This window comes from Lottia gigantea, assembly GCF_000327385.1.
Source record: "Lottia gigantea unplaced genomic scaffold LOTGIsca_4, whole genome shotgun sequence".
In the NCBI taxonomy this organism is placed as follows: Eukaryota; Metazoa; Mollusca; class Gastropoda; family Lottiidae; genus Lottia; species Lottia gigantea.
The window spans coordinates 2,195,159-2,213,261 of record NW_008709379.1 but is presented as its reverse complement, the minus strand read 5'-3'; the positions used below and the strand labels follow the sequence as shown (position 1 = coordinate 2,213,261).

Sequence of the window (18,103 nt, the reverse complement as noted above, 5' to 3'; positions counted from 1 at the left end):
ACACTTTCTGAACACATTTTATTTCTTACATATTAGAGTTATTATTACTAGAAAATCTTATTGGCTCCGGGGTTAAACTGAAAACATGGTAACAACTATGCCCTTTTATATGTTTTGGCAGTTAAAATAAAAAGAAGTCTATTTTGCTCAAAACACACATTAGAAATATTAAGAATTTTGCCATTTTGATCCAAAACTGGAATGTATTTTAGCCTAGTATTGATTGATATACTTCCTCGTGTGAAAAGTTATCTGCTACCTATGTTTCGCCAATATGTTGTTTTGGATTGGTTAGACAAGTCTTGATAGGTAAATAACTGTAAGAGTCTTCAAGTTTCCATTGAATATCATACAGTAAGTACAAAATATAAATAGTCAATCAAATTTCAGCTCTAGAACAAAGCGTTAAACAGCCATAAATTGTAAAATATATTATTTCTCACTCTATAATAACTATAATATATTACTCTTTCTAAATTATTATTACATACAACATTTTATATATATCTACAATAAACTCACAAACTTTAATAGTAATTAATCTTACTCTATACTCCTGTATTTCATAATTAAAATAAATGGGAAAAAATCCAATACTAATTCACAAAATTCTACCATTGACCTCTATTATCTATCAGCCATTTCAGAACAAACACAAGTTTCTAGAGATATTGCAGATAAAATAAAATGACAAGATCACCGAACAAACAACATCACCTAATGATAACATTTCTAAGGTTGGACGGACATTGTCTTTAAAAGACCAGGATTCTCCTCAAAATAGATACAGCAATGGGGAATGTTTCAGCCAAATTGAATGTAGGGAATCCTCAGCAGAGTGGCATCATGTATTACTGTAGGTCAATAACTCAACCCTGAAACGCCTTCTACCCTACAATCTTTTCTTATCTTATGGATATTGTTTTCTTCAACTGTCCCATTGGTCTGTTTCTATTTTGAAATACGAGATTTTATGTAAAAATAACACAAGTTATTTTTCTTTGAACACCATCATCTCTTTAACATAAAAGTTAAAAATGAACACAAGAATACCATTTCTAGTTGGCAGTCAAATTCTAAATATTATCTCTTTAAAATGATAATTGCCTCATGATTTAGGCTCAATACACACATTCCTTATATATTCATTATATATGAATATCATTATGCAAGGAAAAAATAAAATTGCAAATGCATCTTCATATTGCAATTTTTTATGGAATGTTTAGGAATGAGATTTGAATTTCCATGAGCATGATTTATCATTAAAATTTACAATGCACTTATATTTCATAGCAACTTAAAAAATACATCAAACTAGTTTGCACCTTTGTTAAAAACCGACCTAAAATTTAAACTTTTGGTTTCTTCGATAGTGATTCTTCATCATCTCTGGGAAAGGAGATGGTATGTTTAAATGTGTATCTGGTGACAGCAAATCCTCCTGGGCAGTAAGTGCTGTTTTGACTGATACTGGCTTGTGAATTCATACTGGCGGTGGAGGCGCTGCTGAAGTCTCGTTGTAAACCTACATCTGCCATTTGGTTATTTCTGAACTCAATTAGAGCCTTCCAGATTTTATTACGATGACTTGTGCCAATCTTCATATGCTCAAGATCCTAAAACAAAAATGAATTCAATAAAAAAATAATAAAAAAAAGAAAGTAAAGGAAACCAGAAATGACTCTCAATGTGATGTGAAGGACATTTGTATATGACAGTGGCATTAGCCTACTTTTGTAAAAGCACAACAGTAACCTTCTATATTATCTCATTTTATATGCTTTGCCAACTGGGATTAGGTGGAAACCGGGTTATAAAATTTGATAGTATTACTTCAACAAAGAAGCCTTGCTCTTTCGAAAAAGGCTTCTTTCGAAAAAAGAAATTTTATTTAACTTATTTTAATCTTGTAACACGGTACCACTGGGCTCAATAACTCAGAGAGGTTCATTCATTTCAGAGAGTTCACATATCTAAGGCTATTTGAAACAGTTGATTATAACATTCATAGTATATAGAATATGTAAATATGTGTTACTTACATCCAGGGTAAATTCTTCTAGTTGAAACATATGATTATATCCTTGTTGTTGGAAGTTATCAATATAAGCCACTAGACCCAACTGTGATAACCATCTGTTAATAAAATATTTCTCTTATTTTACATGAAATATTATCAAAATTGCGAAATTTGAAAACAAATTGTTTCACTAACACAAAATATTGACAAACTGCCATCAACAAATTGATTGAGTCTAAGACCATATCCACTAGAACATGACCAATGGTGACCAATGGTGACCAATTGCAATTTTTCAGTCTGTGATGCTCTTAGCTAGACTAAATCCATTGTTTGATCAGGTAGTAATTTGTGAACAATACCCCAAATTTCATAGTTAATTTTTCAATACATACCCAGCAATAGAGTTATCTGACATGGCCATCACACCATTTCTACCAGCAGGTTCTTCCTTTACCAATACAGGTTCTCCTAATACCTCATCCATAAATTCCTGACTCAATTGAGAACTGGTCACCTGGTTAGGATCTGTTGTTGTATTGAAAGGGAGAGAACTCTGTCTTTCATTGTTCTGAGGTGTTGAAGATCTCTCTTGGCTTGGTATAGATACCATTCTGGTTTGGGTCACCCTAAATAATTCAAATTAATAGAAACTGACATGTTATCAATCTATTATGAGGTTTACCTAGGCTCAGTTTGATTCTTTGCCATGTACAGGTCCAAAGTTTAATGTGCAGAAACATCTTTACATAGTTTCTACATGGGGTGCAGGTTCAGATATAGGCAAAAGACAAATCTTGCTTGTTTGAAATTCCCCTGGCAAGATCTTGACAAGTGTATGTATATAACATTCATGATTTTAGTACCACAAAAAGTATCTAATTTAGAGGAATGCTTGAAAAGCTGTCACAACTTTTGTCAGTTATTAGGGCTGCAACGATTCACTGTTGAATCGATGGACCGCGATTCATTCCTTCTTATCGAAAATAATCGCGATACATCCGCCCGATTCTCATAAATATAATGATTTCCCTTTAATGACTAATAGCACAGAATCCTCACGTATTTTAGAAATTGTGTCATGATCAAATGTTAAAAAATTGCTTTTTCACATATTAATTTGTTATACACGATGAAAAGAGAACATATTAATATGCCAATTGGAAGATAAACGCATGGGATCTGATATAAACTTTTTCTTTTTCCAACGTAATATGTGTTTGCATAGTCATAAAATCATTCATTCGATACAGAGCTCTTGGAAATTAAGACTCTTCAGCTCAATACGTTTTTATAAAACCAAAATATATATGATCCATTCTCAAATACGCAATTTATGACGTCGTTACTAACAACAAAACACAGACCGACTTTTTTTTTGTGTTAAAATGTTATTAATTATCAGTTTTCTTTTTCTTTCCCTTTTAATCAACATTAAATTATCAACATTAAATTATCGCAATAAATCGTATCGTTAAACGAGTATCGTTCAGTGTATCAGATCGTTGCAGCCCTATCACTTATTAAAATTAAACAATTAGAATAGTTTTGATCTTCATGAAATATTAAAACAGAATATACAGTTTCATATTGTACTATATATATATATATATATATATATATATATATGATTCAACATATTTTTTAGGCCCAATGGAAGTCTTTCAAGATGCCAAATTACATGTGTTTATGTTTAATAACAAAAATTAAGATATATGAATGATTTATTGAAATGTTTCTAATAATAATAATGATAAATAATGAACATTGTATTATTGAGAATAAATATTATAATAAATAAACTTGACAACAGATACTGAATAAATATAAATAATATAGCACTTTCAAATGGCCTTTAAATCTATATGGTCTAAATTTAATTCTGATGTATTTCACGAGAAATTATCGAAAAATTTGGGCAAAAAACTGTGAAACGATTTAAATTAACTACTCTCCATTTCCAAACCAAATATCCTGATGAAACTCTTAAAATTAGTCGTTATCATGCTAGAAAAAACTACCTCCAGAAACTAATTTAACTTTATATCAAAGTAAAAGGAAAATCTTAAAAATGAACCATTGTATCCATTTATTCGATTTATGCCAACTATAAAAAAAGAAATGATGTTTGGACCTGCCATTTTCGAACACAAAATGTACAATAAATAAAAGTAATATATATACATCTAATTATAACATAAATAGCCAACATTTGAGTTCATGAGGAAACAAATTCAATGACAATATTTAGCCTGTTTGCCTATTATTAAAATTTTTTACCACTAAATTTTGCTTTTGAACAGTAACGAATACACAATTCTAAAATCTCATTGAGCTTCCAATAATAATTGCCATGTGGCAGCTTCAGATAGCTATGATATCAGCATGCAATATAAATTGTTTTTTGATTGTCCATCATGAACAAGACAATTTTAAACTAACTGATTGAACATAAGGCTAATTTTCTCCTCTTAAAAAATATATATTGGACGGAATACCAAACTGGCAAAAGAGAATTCTTATCGATATATGACAAAACTAAAATATTTTCCTAAGCCCTTATTTTCATCAACTTCAAGGGGAAGAATTTTGCACTGAATAATAAAATACTATAGCCAACAAACAATACAATCTTAAAAATTTGATCTGCAAAGTCAAAATATGAACACATTAAAAATAACAATCAATAAGCAATTTGTCTTAACAACATTTCTTAACTGGAATGATTTAGTAAAGCAATAGAAAAGTTTTACCCTTTTATACTTCTGGTAAGGTGACAACCTAAAATAAATCCATTATACATACCCACCTCCCCCCCCCCCCCTCCCTTTTTTCTTTAGACAATATCAAAAACAAAACAACACAAAATAAAGAAATGTCATGAAATGAAAAGATGTTTTAAGAATTTGTTCAATAAATTCATTGCATCATACAATAACACAAAGAAAATATTTTGACCAAAATATGATTTTCTAAAAATATTTTTTTCTTCATCCGCAAGGAGAGAATATTAATTCAATATGGCAGCCTCAAATAAATTAAAATATATCTATAAACTAATTTTTCATCTGTGAATCTTTATATATTTGCCTCCTGGTCTAACAAGTTTTTTCTTTTTCATCAATTTTGTCTTTTGGGTGGATTCTTGACTCAAAGCCTGCCATCTGCAAATAGTCAATTTTTATATTTTTTATTATTTGCCGATTATTTTTACTGATTTGCAGGTGGCTGCTTGAGTGTATCGTTTTTCTTTCGCTTTTATTCACATGTTTTACAGTGATTAGTTTTCATAATTTACAAAATAATATTTCATGACATTTCGGATTCCATATGAAGCCCTGAAAAATGATCCTTAAGAAAAGTTAGCCCAAGCAGTTAAAAGCAAAGCACGAAGACAATCTAGACCGAAATAAACTCTGCAACCACCAGCAAACAAACAAACAAAATCACTCAATAAATAACAATAGCTTTTAAAGACTATAAATATCCTTATTTCAAAATATTCTCTGACCTTAACCTTCCCTTCCATTTAATCTTTTGGGAATTTGACAAGCAGATATTTGGACACACAACTCAGCATTCAAAAAAGCCACAAGACTTTCAAATCTATAGGTGTAAATAAAAAGATATACGTACTGTCGGTGGATGTCAACTTGATTCTGTTTCAAAGCATCTACCTGCGTCTGGGGAGCCATTGCTGATAACTCTAGTGAATCACGAAGCTTACATAAAATTTCGTAATTTTCACGACCTCTTACCTACAAAAAATAATAGTTTAAATCATGTGAAATTTGACTTACACAATACAAGATAGTTTCTACATCATATATGTATGATATATAGAAATATTACAGCTCCTTCTGAAACATCATTCGATCATTTTTAATATTCAATCATTGAAAAACCAATAATTATTGATTTTAGTAAAGAAATGTATATTGAGCCTCTGATATATTAATATAATTATCAAGATTATTTTGGTTTATTGGTTATTTTACTATATACAGCATATATTTACTATATACTCTAATTAACAACAAGTTTAAAGTTGTTTTGATATTTTTGATGGCTCTACTATTGATTTTTTGAGCACTTTTTTAAACCTTGAAAATACTTTGTTCTTGTATGACATAAATACTAATGTCCATCATTATATAATTTGAATTAGTATACTAGAGCACTACTTACTATTAGTGTGTAAACCTCTTCATCTCCTATCTTTCTTTTCTTCACAGCTGGACCAAAACTAGTTATTTCAGCACCAAATGTTATTTTGTTCTGTGACACTGTAATTTAGCAAGATTGAATATAAATATCAATTGGAGAAGTTGTGTTCAATATGTACAGAAAAGAAGCAAATTTGAATATATATATATTTATTGAGTATTGTTTGTGTTATATGTACAGACAAGTACATCAAGAACATCTTCATGAATATGTCTTACACCTTTTATATCTATTGAATAACAAGGGCCTTAAACCCTTTTAGAGTGAAATTTGTATTAAGCAAACAGTCAGCTGTATAACTTATAGGCATCTAGTTTCTTTAATAAACTTGTCTTACTTTTTTTGCTTACTGGTTTAACAGGCATAGAAGCCTTCTCATCAGCCTTTCTATCTCGACCAGGACAAGCACAGATTCTTACTTCTACAGCTCTTCTCCCTAGCACCTGATTGTCTTTTTCTAAACTGAACACAATTTGGATTGGACGACGATTTGGACCACCAACACATGATCCAAGGCACATAAATTGAAATAAATTAGTGACCCATTCAGAGCCAGCTTGAGGCGTTTCATGAGGAATGATAACTGACTGTCTATTGGTATATGGATCTTCAGCATACTTGGCCATTTTATGTTCACAGCGTACAAGATGAGTTGGTGCTGGATGATGTTCATTATGTTCCTTTGAAGTGGCATGATTAGGGCACCGTTTGACGATTTCTTGAACATGTTCAGGTTTCATAAATATTGGCATAGCTTTAATAACACAGCCCTGTGGAGGTGTATGACAGGTTTTGAAGCGAACAGGACATGTTGTAGCCATACGAACATATAATTTCTTTAACATTTCAGAATACTGGAAAAAAAAAACAGAAACTATTTGATGTCTTGTAACTAACGGCTTTCAACTAGCATAGGGTAAGAAATTGGTCAGTTATCATGTTCTAACAATCTGTTTAACGTACCATATTTGAATAAACTGCAGTTTCATTTTGTCACCGATACTGCTCAAAAACAAAAGTGTGAACTCTTCACGAACTTGTTTTAAAAGTATTATCATAAATTTTCATAAGCATTATTACTGCCTGTCGACCATCACTAAACTACCATAGACCAACCATCCAGAGTGCCTTGAAAAATACTTTTAAAGTGTCTGCACTGGAATTTTTCTAAAAACTCATCTCAAACTTACTGTCCATGTGGTTGATTTAGTTTCCTTGGATGGTTGAGTAAAACTAATCTCAAAACCGTACTCCCCTGCATAGTTTGTGCTGAAAAATACACAAATAAAATTTCAAATTTTCAAAATCTCTTCGTATCAGTAGTAGTGTGGAAAACTACCAAGACCTTGTCTAGATAACTTTCATGTCAGCTGAAATCTACTTCAAACCTTTGAATTATTGCAATGGGCCAAATATCAGTTTCTACGATACACATAAATTTTTTTTGAAAAGCTCTATTTATCTCTTTAAAACCTATTAAAAATTATTGCATTCCAATATGTATACATGTTGCTGTTATGCATTGAAATACAAGTTACGTCCCCTTTCTACAAATTGAAACCATTCAATAAATATTGTTATCAGATATTCATGGTGTATTTAAGGTCCCTCCTAATCTTATATAGACAAATAATAATGTTAAATCTTATACAGAGATAACTATAATATATACCCAACCCACTTAAATCTTATCATGTGATAAGGGCCAGACATATCATTATTTCAAAATATTACTGGGCCATAACATTATCGGTAAAATACATATCTTTTTTCCCCACAAAACAGACAAAATGGGAAGAATAAACATAATCTTTGATTAAATAATTATTAAGGTTAAAGTTGCACATTTGACTAATAAGCTGCATTTACCAATTTAAGAAGAGTATATATACAATCATCTGCCAAAAGAGAACAGGAGAAACACCTGGAAAAATTGCATTAAAACTTTCATCATGTTTATTGTTGCCCTGTAAAGCTATGTCTGATGCCATGAGAAAGTTAGTCAACTTACTTGGATGGAACTGTAGGTACTGGTGATGTGATGTTATTATTACTGGTTGGTGAATAAGGTGGAGGCGAGGTGATTGACTGAAAATATCCAATAAAATCAAATCAATTTATATGTCTATATTGCTAGTAAAACTCAATTGAGGCTCCATAGACACAAATAAAATGTGAAATTTAAGTCTTATATTGAAGTATTAGTCATAAGAAAAAGGTTCTTTGCAGTTAATCAGATAAGTACCAAAACTGCTGACTACCTTAGTAAAAGATATACTGGTAGGCCCTACTTTCAATGATATGTTGAAAGCCAATTCCAGAAAACATATGCTAGCTAGCTTTCTTAGGAGTGTCGCAAACTGTACAACATAATAATGTTAAATTTTTTGTTACAAACATTCTTAAACTATTCTCCAATTATTTTTCATTTAATCAAGTAAATGCGGAACTATAAAATCCAGACGTTATAGAATCAATTAGCTAGTTAATGATAAAGTTAATCTCAATTTATAGTTAATCTATATATAATATGATTAATTTCTGTCAAGGTGACAATAGACAATCAGCTATAAAACTCAGATTAATCATAATATAGTCTGTGGTATCAGTTCAAAGCTGGAAGACATCATTATCTTGTCATCTACCAACCAACACACCATTATTGTCTTGATTTGGACACATTGAAATTATCCCCTGCCTTTTGAGCAACATTAAGTTGAAATTTAATGAGAATTACATTCTACTTTCCTTATCAGGTTTTGACGCGGGGAAACACCATGCAATGTGCACTGTGGAATTCTTGCCAGGATTCTACATAGTAAAACTAATCCTTGTGCAACACCTTCTTCAATGCTACCCACAGAAACCATTAAATATTAACATAGTTTTAGCATTTTGAGGTGTGTTTCTCAGTCACAGAGCCAGGAAACAAAATTTGGTCAAATTCTTTTTTTTTTTTTTAATACCCCAATGTTTCATTCTACGTGACAAATAAAATACATGAAATAAAACCTAATGCCAGTGGCAAATCAAACATGACCAATATTATGTAGCCAATTACTATTGTCACGCAATTCTTTTGTACAAGGATGACAATGGTTTTTCTAGTTGATTGGTAACAATGTTTGCTAGCCTCTAGCACTCTGTCAATGTTCCATTGATAATATCAGCTGATCAATAAAGGTGTTCGACAAAAAAGGAAGTGCTGTAATTGACCGTTTCTTAACAAAGTCCATTAACGTTCCGTATATAGCCTAAACAATACCACATATTGATCTTCGGACTCAAAATTCATCAAAAAACAAGAAACAAATATAACTGATCGATTTTTTGACCTAAAATTGATTTTTAGGTTTTTACTTTCGTTTTAGTTCTGACAGTTATTGTGATTGTCAAACTATTAATTATAGATCAGGTATAATTACCAACAGACTTAGAGTTGGTGTCTAGTCAACCTGAACCTACGTCAAACTGTAGATAGCCAATAAGGAAAGAATATTCCGCAGTCCAATAAAAATCACCAGTATGAAATATTTAACCTTCAATCATATACACTTTTCAAATTTTTTCACTGATAATGAACAATATTAGCAATTTAGGAAAAATGTGATAAAGGTATAAAAAAAAAAAAAACGTTGATACTTACATCTGTGTATGGACTGGAAGCTGTACTGCCGATGATATTAGTCTGAGAATCAGGGGACATACCACTACTTGCCTGACCCAGTATTGGATTCAACTAAAAAATATAATATAATATTCAAAACATAAATACAATATGAACATATGAACTGTTTTCTATCATTGATAGATCTTAAATGTTTAAGTCTTTTTCAAATTTTACTATGTACACCTAAATATTGCTTAGTTGTGCTTCTAAAATATTTTTGGTAAAATCTAATTTTTGAATTCAGTGTGAAACGGTACTATAGACAAATTTAACAATGAATTGATATCATATCAGAATGAACATACCACAATTTCTACAAACTGATCATCAATAAAGGTGAACATTTTCTAGCTTATTCTGTCCTTAAAACATATCCAATCCAAGTTAAACAAAGTCATGCATTCAATAAAATTCAAGAACTAAATGAATTCCAACACAACTTGTTAAGAATTGAATTATCTTATCCTTCCATGTGGAACTGTTCAGATGACTGCCATGAAATCTTTTCTAATAGATAATCAATAATTCAGACTAATATTATTTCTACAATAATCATCAACCATATGGTCTGGACATGTCAACCAAAAATTACAGGTAACTTGATCCCATATCTTTCACACCAATATGTCACTTGTTTTCTGTCTCTAAAATCACTTTGGATCCAAATTAAAATTTTTTATGAAACATTTATAGTCTGCAAATACCATTTATTTGTCCATGGAAACATTTTGTCGTCAATTCTATATATACATGTTAAGTAAATGTATACTTCTATCATTAGTGATATTCCAATAAAATGATTTTATATCAATTTTTCCTGCTAAGAAGAAACCTTACTATGGTCCAACCCTAGTTTCGATGAACTTCCTCACTCTAGATAGTTAGAAATTTGCCAATAAAGAATACACGATATCACATAAGGTCAAAGCCATCAATTTAATTTTCCAATAAATATCAATGTAACATCTATTTGCTAGTTCAAATATTGCTCTTTATTGCTACTCTTCAGTCCTTGATTCAAAGCAAACAAAATACTTGGTTTTGCAATTTAATTAACATAATGTCCATCGTACAACAACCACAATTAACAGTGCCCTGCCCAATTTCTTGTAAAAAATCAGATAAAATACTGATATATCAAATATCAAAACCAAGAGGTTAATAATTGTTCCAAACTCAAATTTTTCAAGCACAATTCTTCAGGTTATGTCAAATAAGAAATAAACGAGCAGATTTTCTTGGCCCAGTTTCCTCCCTGACACTTTATAACAAAGCCTCATCCACTTTTCACACCTAAATTAAGCACCTATTTAGTAGTTTCCTCACAAAATTAAGAGTTCTCTATGATGTTTAAGTCGCCACACTTAGTCTTAAAGTTAATTCTCTAAAAGGTGAGAAGCTGAAGTCTTCAAACAATGCTCTCTAATTGGGTGATAATTTATGCGTAAATCAATCCCTGCCTCCTGTCCCCGCGTTAATTTACCGGCACATTATACAATCTACTTATCAACAAATTAAGATTAGCCAAACAACTTTCAAGTTGTCTGCACGATCAAACTGTCAAGGGGGATAACTATCAAGCTATTACAGTATAATCAGATTAGGTGATTATGCCACACTCTAAACAAGTAAAGTATAAAGCCCAGCTTGAGAACTGTGACAAATATAATGTTACTTGTTAGATAACTGTCAATAAAGCTTAAAGTGGATTGGAAACTAATGAAGAACTGCTAATATTATTGCCTAAAATCCAACGAAAAACCACACATAAATCGCAAAAGAACATTTGCTTTTCAAATTATGAATTATCATAGTAGCAATATATTTTAATGATCCCACATGTTTTTTCTATAAACTGTAAGCGTATTTCATTGTTTTGTATATTTTCACCAATATCTGAAAAAATCATGGCTGATGTGGAATGACAGAATTTCGTTATTTCATTAACAGCAGGAACTCATACTGTTTTGAGATTTGTCATCCATTATCTCTAAATTTTATACATTATTCACAATGTTAGAATAAGCTTTAAGACAATTTTTACGGAAGAATAAGTAGACAGCAATTTTCCAATTAATTTTGAAATCTTTTTAAGACAAAATCATTCATGTTGACTCCAATACCGTTTACTTGATGAGTTAGATTAAGTTGGAATTGTTAAGTCTGAAAAAATCAAAAGTTTTTCTTTTTAAGTATTAAAAGCTTATTGTCAGTACTATCATTGTATATTATTGATTATCCCACAATACAATGGAATTGTCAAGCTGGAAAGAATCTTATCACCGTTTTATCAGGTATGATTTGCAGATGCTCTTTCAGTGAAAGAATGAAATGTTTTTAAGATAAAGCTTATTATCAGTACTGATACTATATTGAGCATTCTAGGATTCAATGGAATTGTCAAGCCTGATGTAAACTGGTTCCATTATCAGGAATATTGATTTATTAATAATGAAAATGCCATTAATCAGAAATGACACATTTCAGGTAACTTATGGAATAGTTTAGTTGTACTAATATGTGATTCATTTGCAGGATTTCACAATTCCAGTTCCTAGAGTCATCCAAGAAGAATGTATCAGTCTATTAGTTCAGTCTAAATCTTGTCATAGAACTATCAACTGTTATATATTGGCTGTGTAGCAGACACACTGATGAGACGATCAATTTGCTTCCATAAAAAATTTGAATGAAGGAAGTAAAATCCAAGATTTGATCTCTTTTCAATTTTTTCCTGTTATTGGAATGGTTTTGAGAGTCAGTTAGTTGGATTGTGTCATGACCAGCACGAAAGTCCTATAGTCCTGTATATTTAAGCTAAGGTACTAATTACTGTTCATAAAACATCATTATTCTCTCCCACCCACCCTCTTAAGATTTTCAAAGGGACCCAGGTGTTCAAATAACAACATAATTCATTACCATGTAATCAGTTAATTAACTCAACACATCATCATCATCATCTGATTTAATTACAATTTCTAATTAGTTTAATTACAATTAGTGGATTTCATCAATATCTATATACTAATACTGGATGATCAGAACTCAAAAATTGTCAGAATATATTTTGATTCACAGGAAACTTTAATCCCTTGCATAAAGAATGATATTTCAGTAGAATATTTGATTACTGTGGGGCTATTGAATTTGGCGGTTATTGTCAGTTTTTTTTTATACTGAATTTTGAAACTCATTAAGCATTGAGTCATTGAAAATAGTAAGCTTACAACTGGATTAAGCTGAAAGTAAATTTTAAAGTTGAGCCGGGCCTTATCTTTACAGCACTTAATGACCTTGAAATGATTGAAAACACTAAGTAAATTTTAACATTTATAAAGCTGTCGTAAGCTCTATATATAGAACTGTCACATTTACCTAATGTATGAAACTTTTACTTATTTTTCCAAAATTTCATCCAACCTTTTAATGTAATTGTCTGTAAACAGTTAGATTCAGAAAGAATATTACATGAATAATATATTTCATGGTTTTAATGTATGAAATCCAACACAAATTACTGCACAGTCAAATTACCGGTACTAGTAAAATTCTAAAATAATAAATTTGATTTATTTGGCACATTGACAAATATTGTACAAAGCATAGTTGGCGCTAATTCAATGAAATTTTTATAATCACTCCTAAACTTACTATAAGTAATACAGATAAGGTGAAGAAAGCATGCAAAATAATACCTTAGGAATATATTTCATACTTTCAAAACCAGAGACCGAAATTCAAACACAATTGACTTTGATGAGTATAATGTGATAAATGAACTTCCAGAGAGAGATCTTGATGAAAATGTGAATAAGTCTTGTACATTTATTATTCATTTCAGGAATCTGGATATTTTAATTAGAAGGACTCTTTGATTATTCAAGATGGAATAATTCATTGTATTACATACTACAACCAATATTGGTGTCATTTCTTTATATATAAGATTCTATCAAAGTTTTTTCAAACGTTTTACAGAAAAAAAGGTAAAATTTTGCTCTTAAATTTTATTATTAAAATAAAACTATCCAATGTATCAAAATTTAAAACTTTGAAGACTCTGTCAGACATGTTGTTTGGGATGAAATTCCTTGACAACCATCATAACAAGCAGACACATGAATATTGACTTACCCTATAGGTCGTAAAGCCAGTTCTTTCCACTTTAATCATTTTGGACGGAATTTGATAACAACACAAGAAAAATTATCAACAATTTTCTACAACTCTGAGAATTTTAAGTTTCATCCTCAACCATTTTACAAGAAATTAATCAAGAAATTTTCTGGCACAACTGAAGTTATGTCGTGTCCAATCATGAAACTCGCGGCAAATCAATTGAAACATGTACAGTCTTGTCATCAAGTGTAGGCAGGCTGATATCTACCTTTGACCTAATGTTTATTAATATAAGTATATTTATTATGATAATGTCCCATATATGGATATACACTACTATAGTATATCACACTATACCAGATTACAATGGATTATGGGATATGTTGAGTCAATGGTAGAGCTACAGGTAATCAATTTTGTCTCCATGGTGACAAACCACGCTACTTTTATTGTAAGAGATCACTTGATCAATGGCTCTGTGGCTTATTGAGACTATCTATTGACAATGTAAAGATTATAGGCATAATGATCTGGTAGACCCTAGGGGTCAAACTAATATTTTATAAGGAAGTTATTTTATATTCTACTGGCTATATTCCCATATCAATCAACTGTTATTAATTATTTATCACAAAGAAATGAACTATGACAAAATAAATTTTCTTTGAAGTAGTATTAACCACTCAAATATAGATCAGGTCAAAGTATGACACACTCTCAAACTCACTTTCAATATTCTCTACTAGAAAATTGACTAAAAAAGTGTTTATGAAAACAATATGTTGGATCTATTCTATTGTAAGAAAATAATCTGTATTCTTATCAATGAAATGAAAAGTAACATGGCTCCCCAAGGGGTCAATTGATAAAATATTTAACTTAGAAAACTGGTCTAGAGATTATGTCAACATTAACAACACGTCTGATGACCCAAGACAAATTTTTATTGAGAAATCATGGAATAAAAAGCATTTCACATTTAAATTCAAACTTCAAAAGTACGGGTAACCCACAAAGCCATTAGACAGCAAAACAAATTACAATTTTCTGTACCAACTAATTTGAACAAAACAAATTTTGAACAAACCATGTTACTACCATATAAATAAGAAATCCTTTTTCTTTAAGTCATCCTGTCATATATGCAATTAAAAAGCTTGTACAGAGATCAAAACTCTGTTGGGAAAGGCCGTAAACTGTTTGCTGGGAGCAAAATTAACATATTATAAAGAAGTCAAATAAAGTCGTAGGAATCGGAATTTCAATAATATCCCAGTTTTTCAAATAATCCAAGTATAAAAATACACATTTCCTCCAGTTATTTTTTTTTTTTGGCTAACAGAATATTTTTAATTTTAGCTCAGAAAAAATTAACGTACTTTGAAAAAATTAGATGAATAAAATTCTGAAAAATTGTTTTTACTTCTGCAGAGTAGATTACCCATAAAAAAACCATTATAACCTAGAAATATTGTCAACATCAGATCTATCTGGGATGGTGAAAGAAACTGATCAATACTAAAGAACTTATGGGATGAATGATTATTACAACTGATGATTAGCTATAGATAGAATTAAGATCAATTAAGATTGCAAACCTTAGTTCATTTTATAATTTATAAAGGTATTTAGAGATTAGAGGTTCACAAAGTACAAGTACAATTTCAATGGTAGATGAGACTAATGTAACTTATAGAGGATGAAACCAATGACCATTATCAGCTCGGCAGAAACTGATGCAGAGTTCATGGGTTCACAAGTCTTGATTCTTCTTTATAGGTAGATCACAAAAAAAACAAATGACCAGTGTTTCTCCAGAAAAGTTTTATGTCACAAATCACAAGGGCCTTATGTGATCCAGCATATTATGCGATTAATAAAGTTAGTATAATTACAGAAACCACAGACGTCTGATTGAAAATTGGAATCTATACAATCCCTTACGGTTATTTTTTATTTACCAGAAGATAAAGTGAAAAATAGTACCTTGAATCAAACAAAAATTCATGACTTACCATCATGTCAGCTGTAATGGGATGTTCGGGGTTGCGATTAATACTGAAATGGTCCATTTGGAGTGATGTCCCTTCATCATCGTTACTGCCATAATGGTAATCCACATCACGAGTCATAATCTGTGTGAAATCTCTGAAAAATAAAGGTTGTTTCGATGATAATCTCTTATAAACTGAGCCATTATTTGGTTTTCCTGTTTTTAATTTTCCTTGCTTACAAACAATATCTTATCACAGATAATTTCCAAAAACATAAATTTCAAAATAACATTTTTTGCCCGTAGGACATCATTTTCCTTTTATTCATCCATACTTTCATTTGTTTTTGAAGAACTACAATATCATTTTTATTTACATGAAATTTCTTTATTATTGTCCTTTAAGATTATCTGATTTTGTGAAAGTTCTAATCCAAAATCAAATTAAGCTTATGCTTTGTTATCATTCATAAACTATCATTCATCATCAAACCAATATCCACTAATACTTTTTAAAAAGATGTATGCTAAAGAGTACAGTAGCTTAAAGAAAATAAGTAAAGTTTAATCAATGAAATAGCAAGCTGTCTACTGTAGAATTATCTCCCTTGCATCTACCCGAATGCATGAGAGTAAAGCTTTATTTTTTATCACAAATTTCATTAATATTTTCATGAAAGAAATGGTTTTATTCATCTTTTACAGCAGTAAAAACGAACAGCTCACCCTACTCTAATTCGATTGAGTCAATGTCCAAGATCTACAGTAATATCTCAATGAAAAGATGTTTTCCATGCACTTGTTACACACTGAACTGGGTTGAAATGATACAAAGGATCAAATCCCTGACGGACAGACCGTTGGACAGGGACAACGACAAGATACGACCACATTATAATGTGTGTGTATAAAAAGGGATTGTAAAGAGGTCTACACTAAACTAATAAGTGTTTAATGAAACTTGGAAAGATGCAAATTGATGCCATCAGTATTCCCAGTCCCTAAACACAATTTGATTTAGAAAACCTATTTATTATCCCTTTAAGTCTGACAAAAATGTATATTCAGAATCAAGACTTACCCATGGTTGGTAGCATCCCCCAGTGTTTTCCATAGAAAATCAAAAGTATCCTGAGACATTGGGGGTTGAGAGTTGGTATTTCCCGACAGGGAATTCTGTGATGAGGACATGGCACGGTGAAATTTACCATACCTAGAAAAATCAGAAAATTAAAAAGATAAATTTCAAATCATTTTAAGCTAAGGCACTATGGTAAGCAAGACCAATTGGAAAAGCCATGTTAGGCCTAAAATAAATGAAAATTAAGTAGGCTATTTGTTAAAAAAAATTGACAGTCAAAAGACAAAAATGGGAGAAGATGGGACTGATGCGATAATTTTCCAAGTTTAATGCCTCTAGGCCTAGCCTTACAGTAACTGGTACTAGTGGGTGTGGTACCTATGACACTGACAGAAAGGATAATTTATGGCGTTATCATCATCCTATTTTAGACATATCAGAGTCAGGAAGAAGAGCTTGAGGTGAGGTAAGAAAAATGTAAACAAACGCATTTGTTTATTTTTTATTCAAAATAGACCGGCATACTGTTGAATATCTTACATCTTATAGATTATAGTGTAAAGCTATGACAAATTGTAGAAAGTATGGTTGCAATTTATAACTAATCAAATAAACCGAACACTCATTGACATCGTCGAGTCAGCAAAACTCCTTGGGTTTTTTTGACAGTGTCGATTCACTGACACTGACAGACAGTTCACGAGATATCTCCAAATTTACATCAAGGCGGCTTTACGACAGAAGTCAAAGAATATCCAATAAAACATCACTCACAGACTTAAATTCATTAATATAAAGAATATCGTAGCGTTTAAATTACAAATTCTTACCATAAGATTACACTAAAGCTAAATTTCAGCCTACTCCATTCTGATAGCAGCACGTGTTTTGATCATCGCATGCTATGACATTCAAGGCATATTCCTCCGCGATAATAATAATAACAAAACACTTTTAGTGGTAATCCTTTACAAAATTTACACCGAA

The 18,103-nt window shown here is 30.9% G+C and overlaps 1 protein-coding gene across 1 annotated transcript; it reads right to left on the bottom strand.

Annotated features, from left to right (window-relative positions):
• Positions 1–701: 701 nt before the first annotated feature.
• Positions 702–17,250, bottom strand: LOTGIDRAFT_182533 (hypothetical protein). Its single transcript, XM_009059698.1, has 11 exons — positions 17,117–17,250; positions 16,058–16,190; positions 9,897–9,989; positions 8,262–8,338; positions 7,441–7,519; positions 6,588–7,104; positions 6,212–6,309; positions 5,660–5,781; positions 2,419–2,652; positions 2,046–2,139; positions 702–1,619 (listed from the first exon to the last, which is right to left on the bottom strand). The coding sequence occupies exons 1-11, from the start codon at positions 17,224–17,226 to the stop codon at positions 1,353–1,355; spliced, it is 1,824 nt and encodes a 607-aa protein (XP_009057946.1). The 5' UTR covers positions 17,227–17,250; the 3' UTR covers positions 702–1,352.
• Positions 17,251–18,103: the final 853 nt, after the last annotated feature.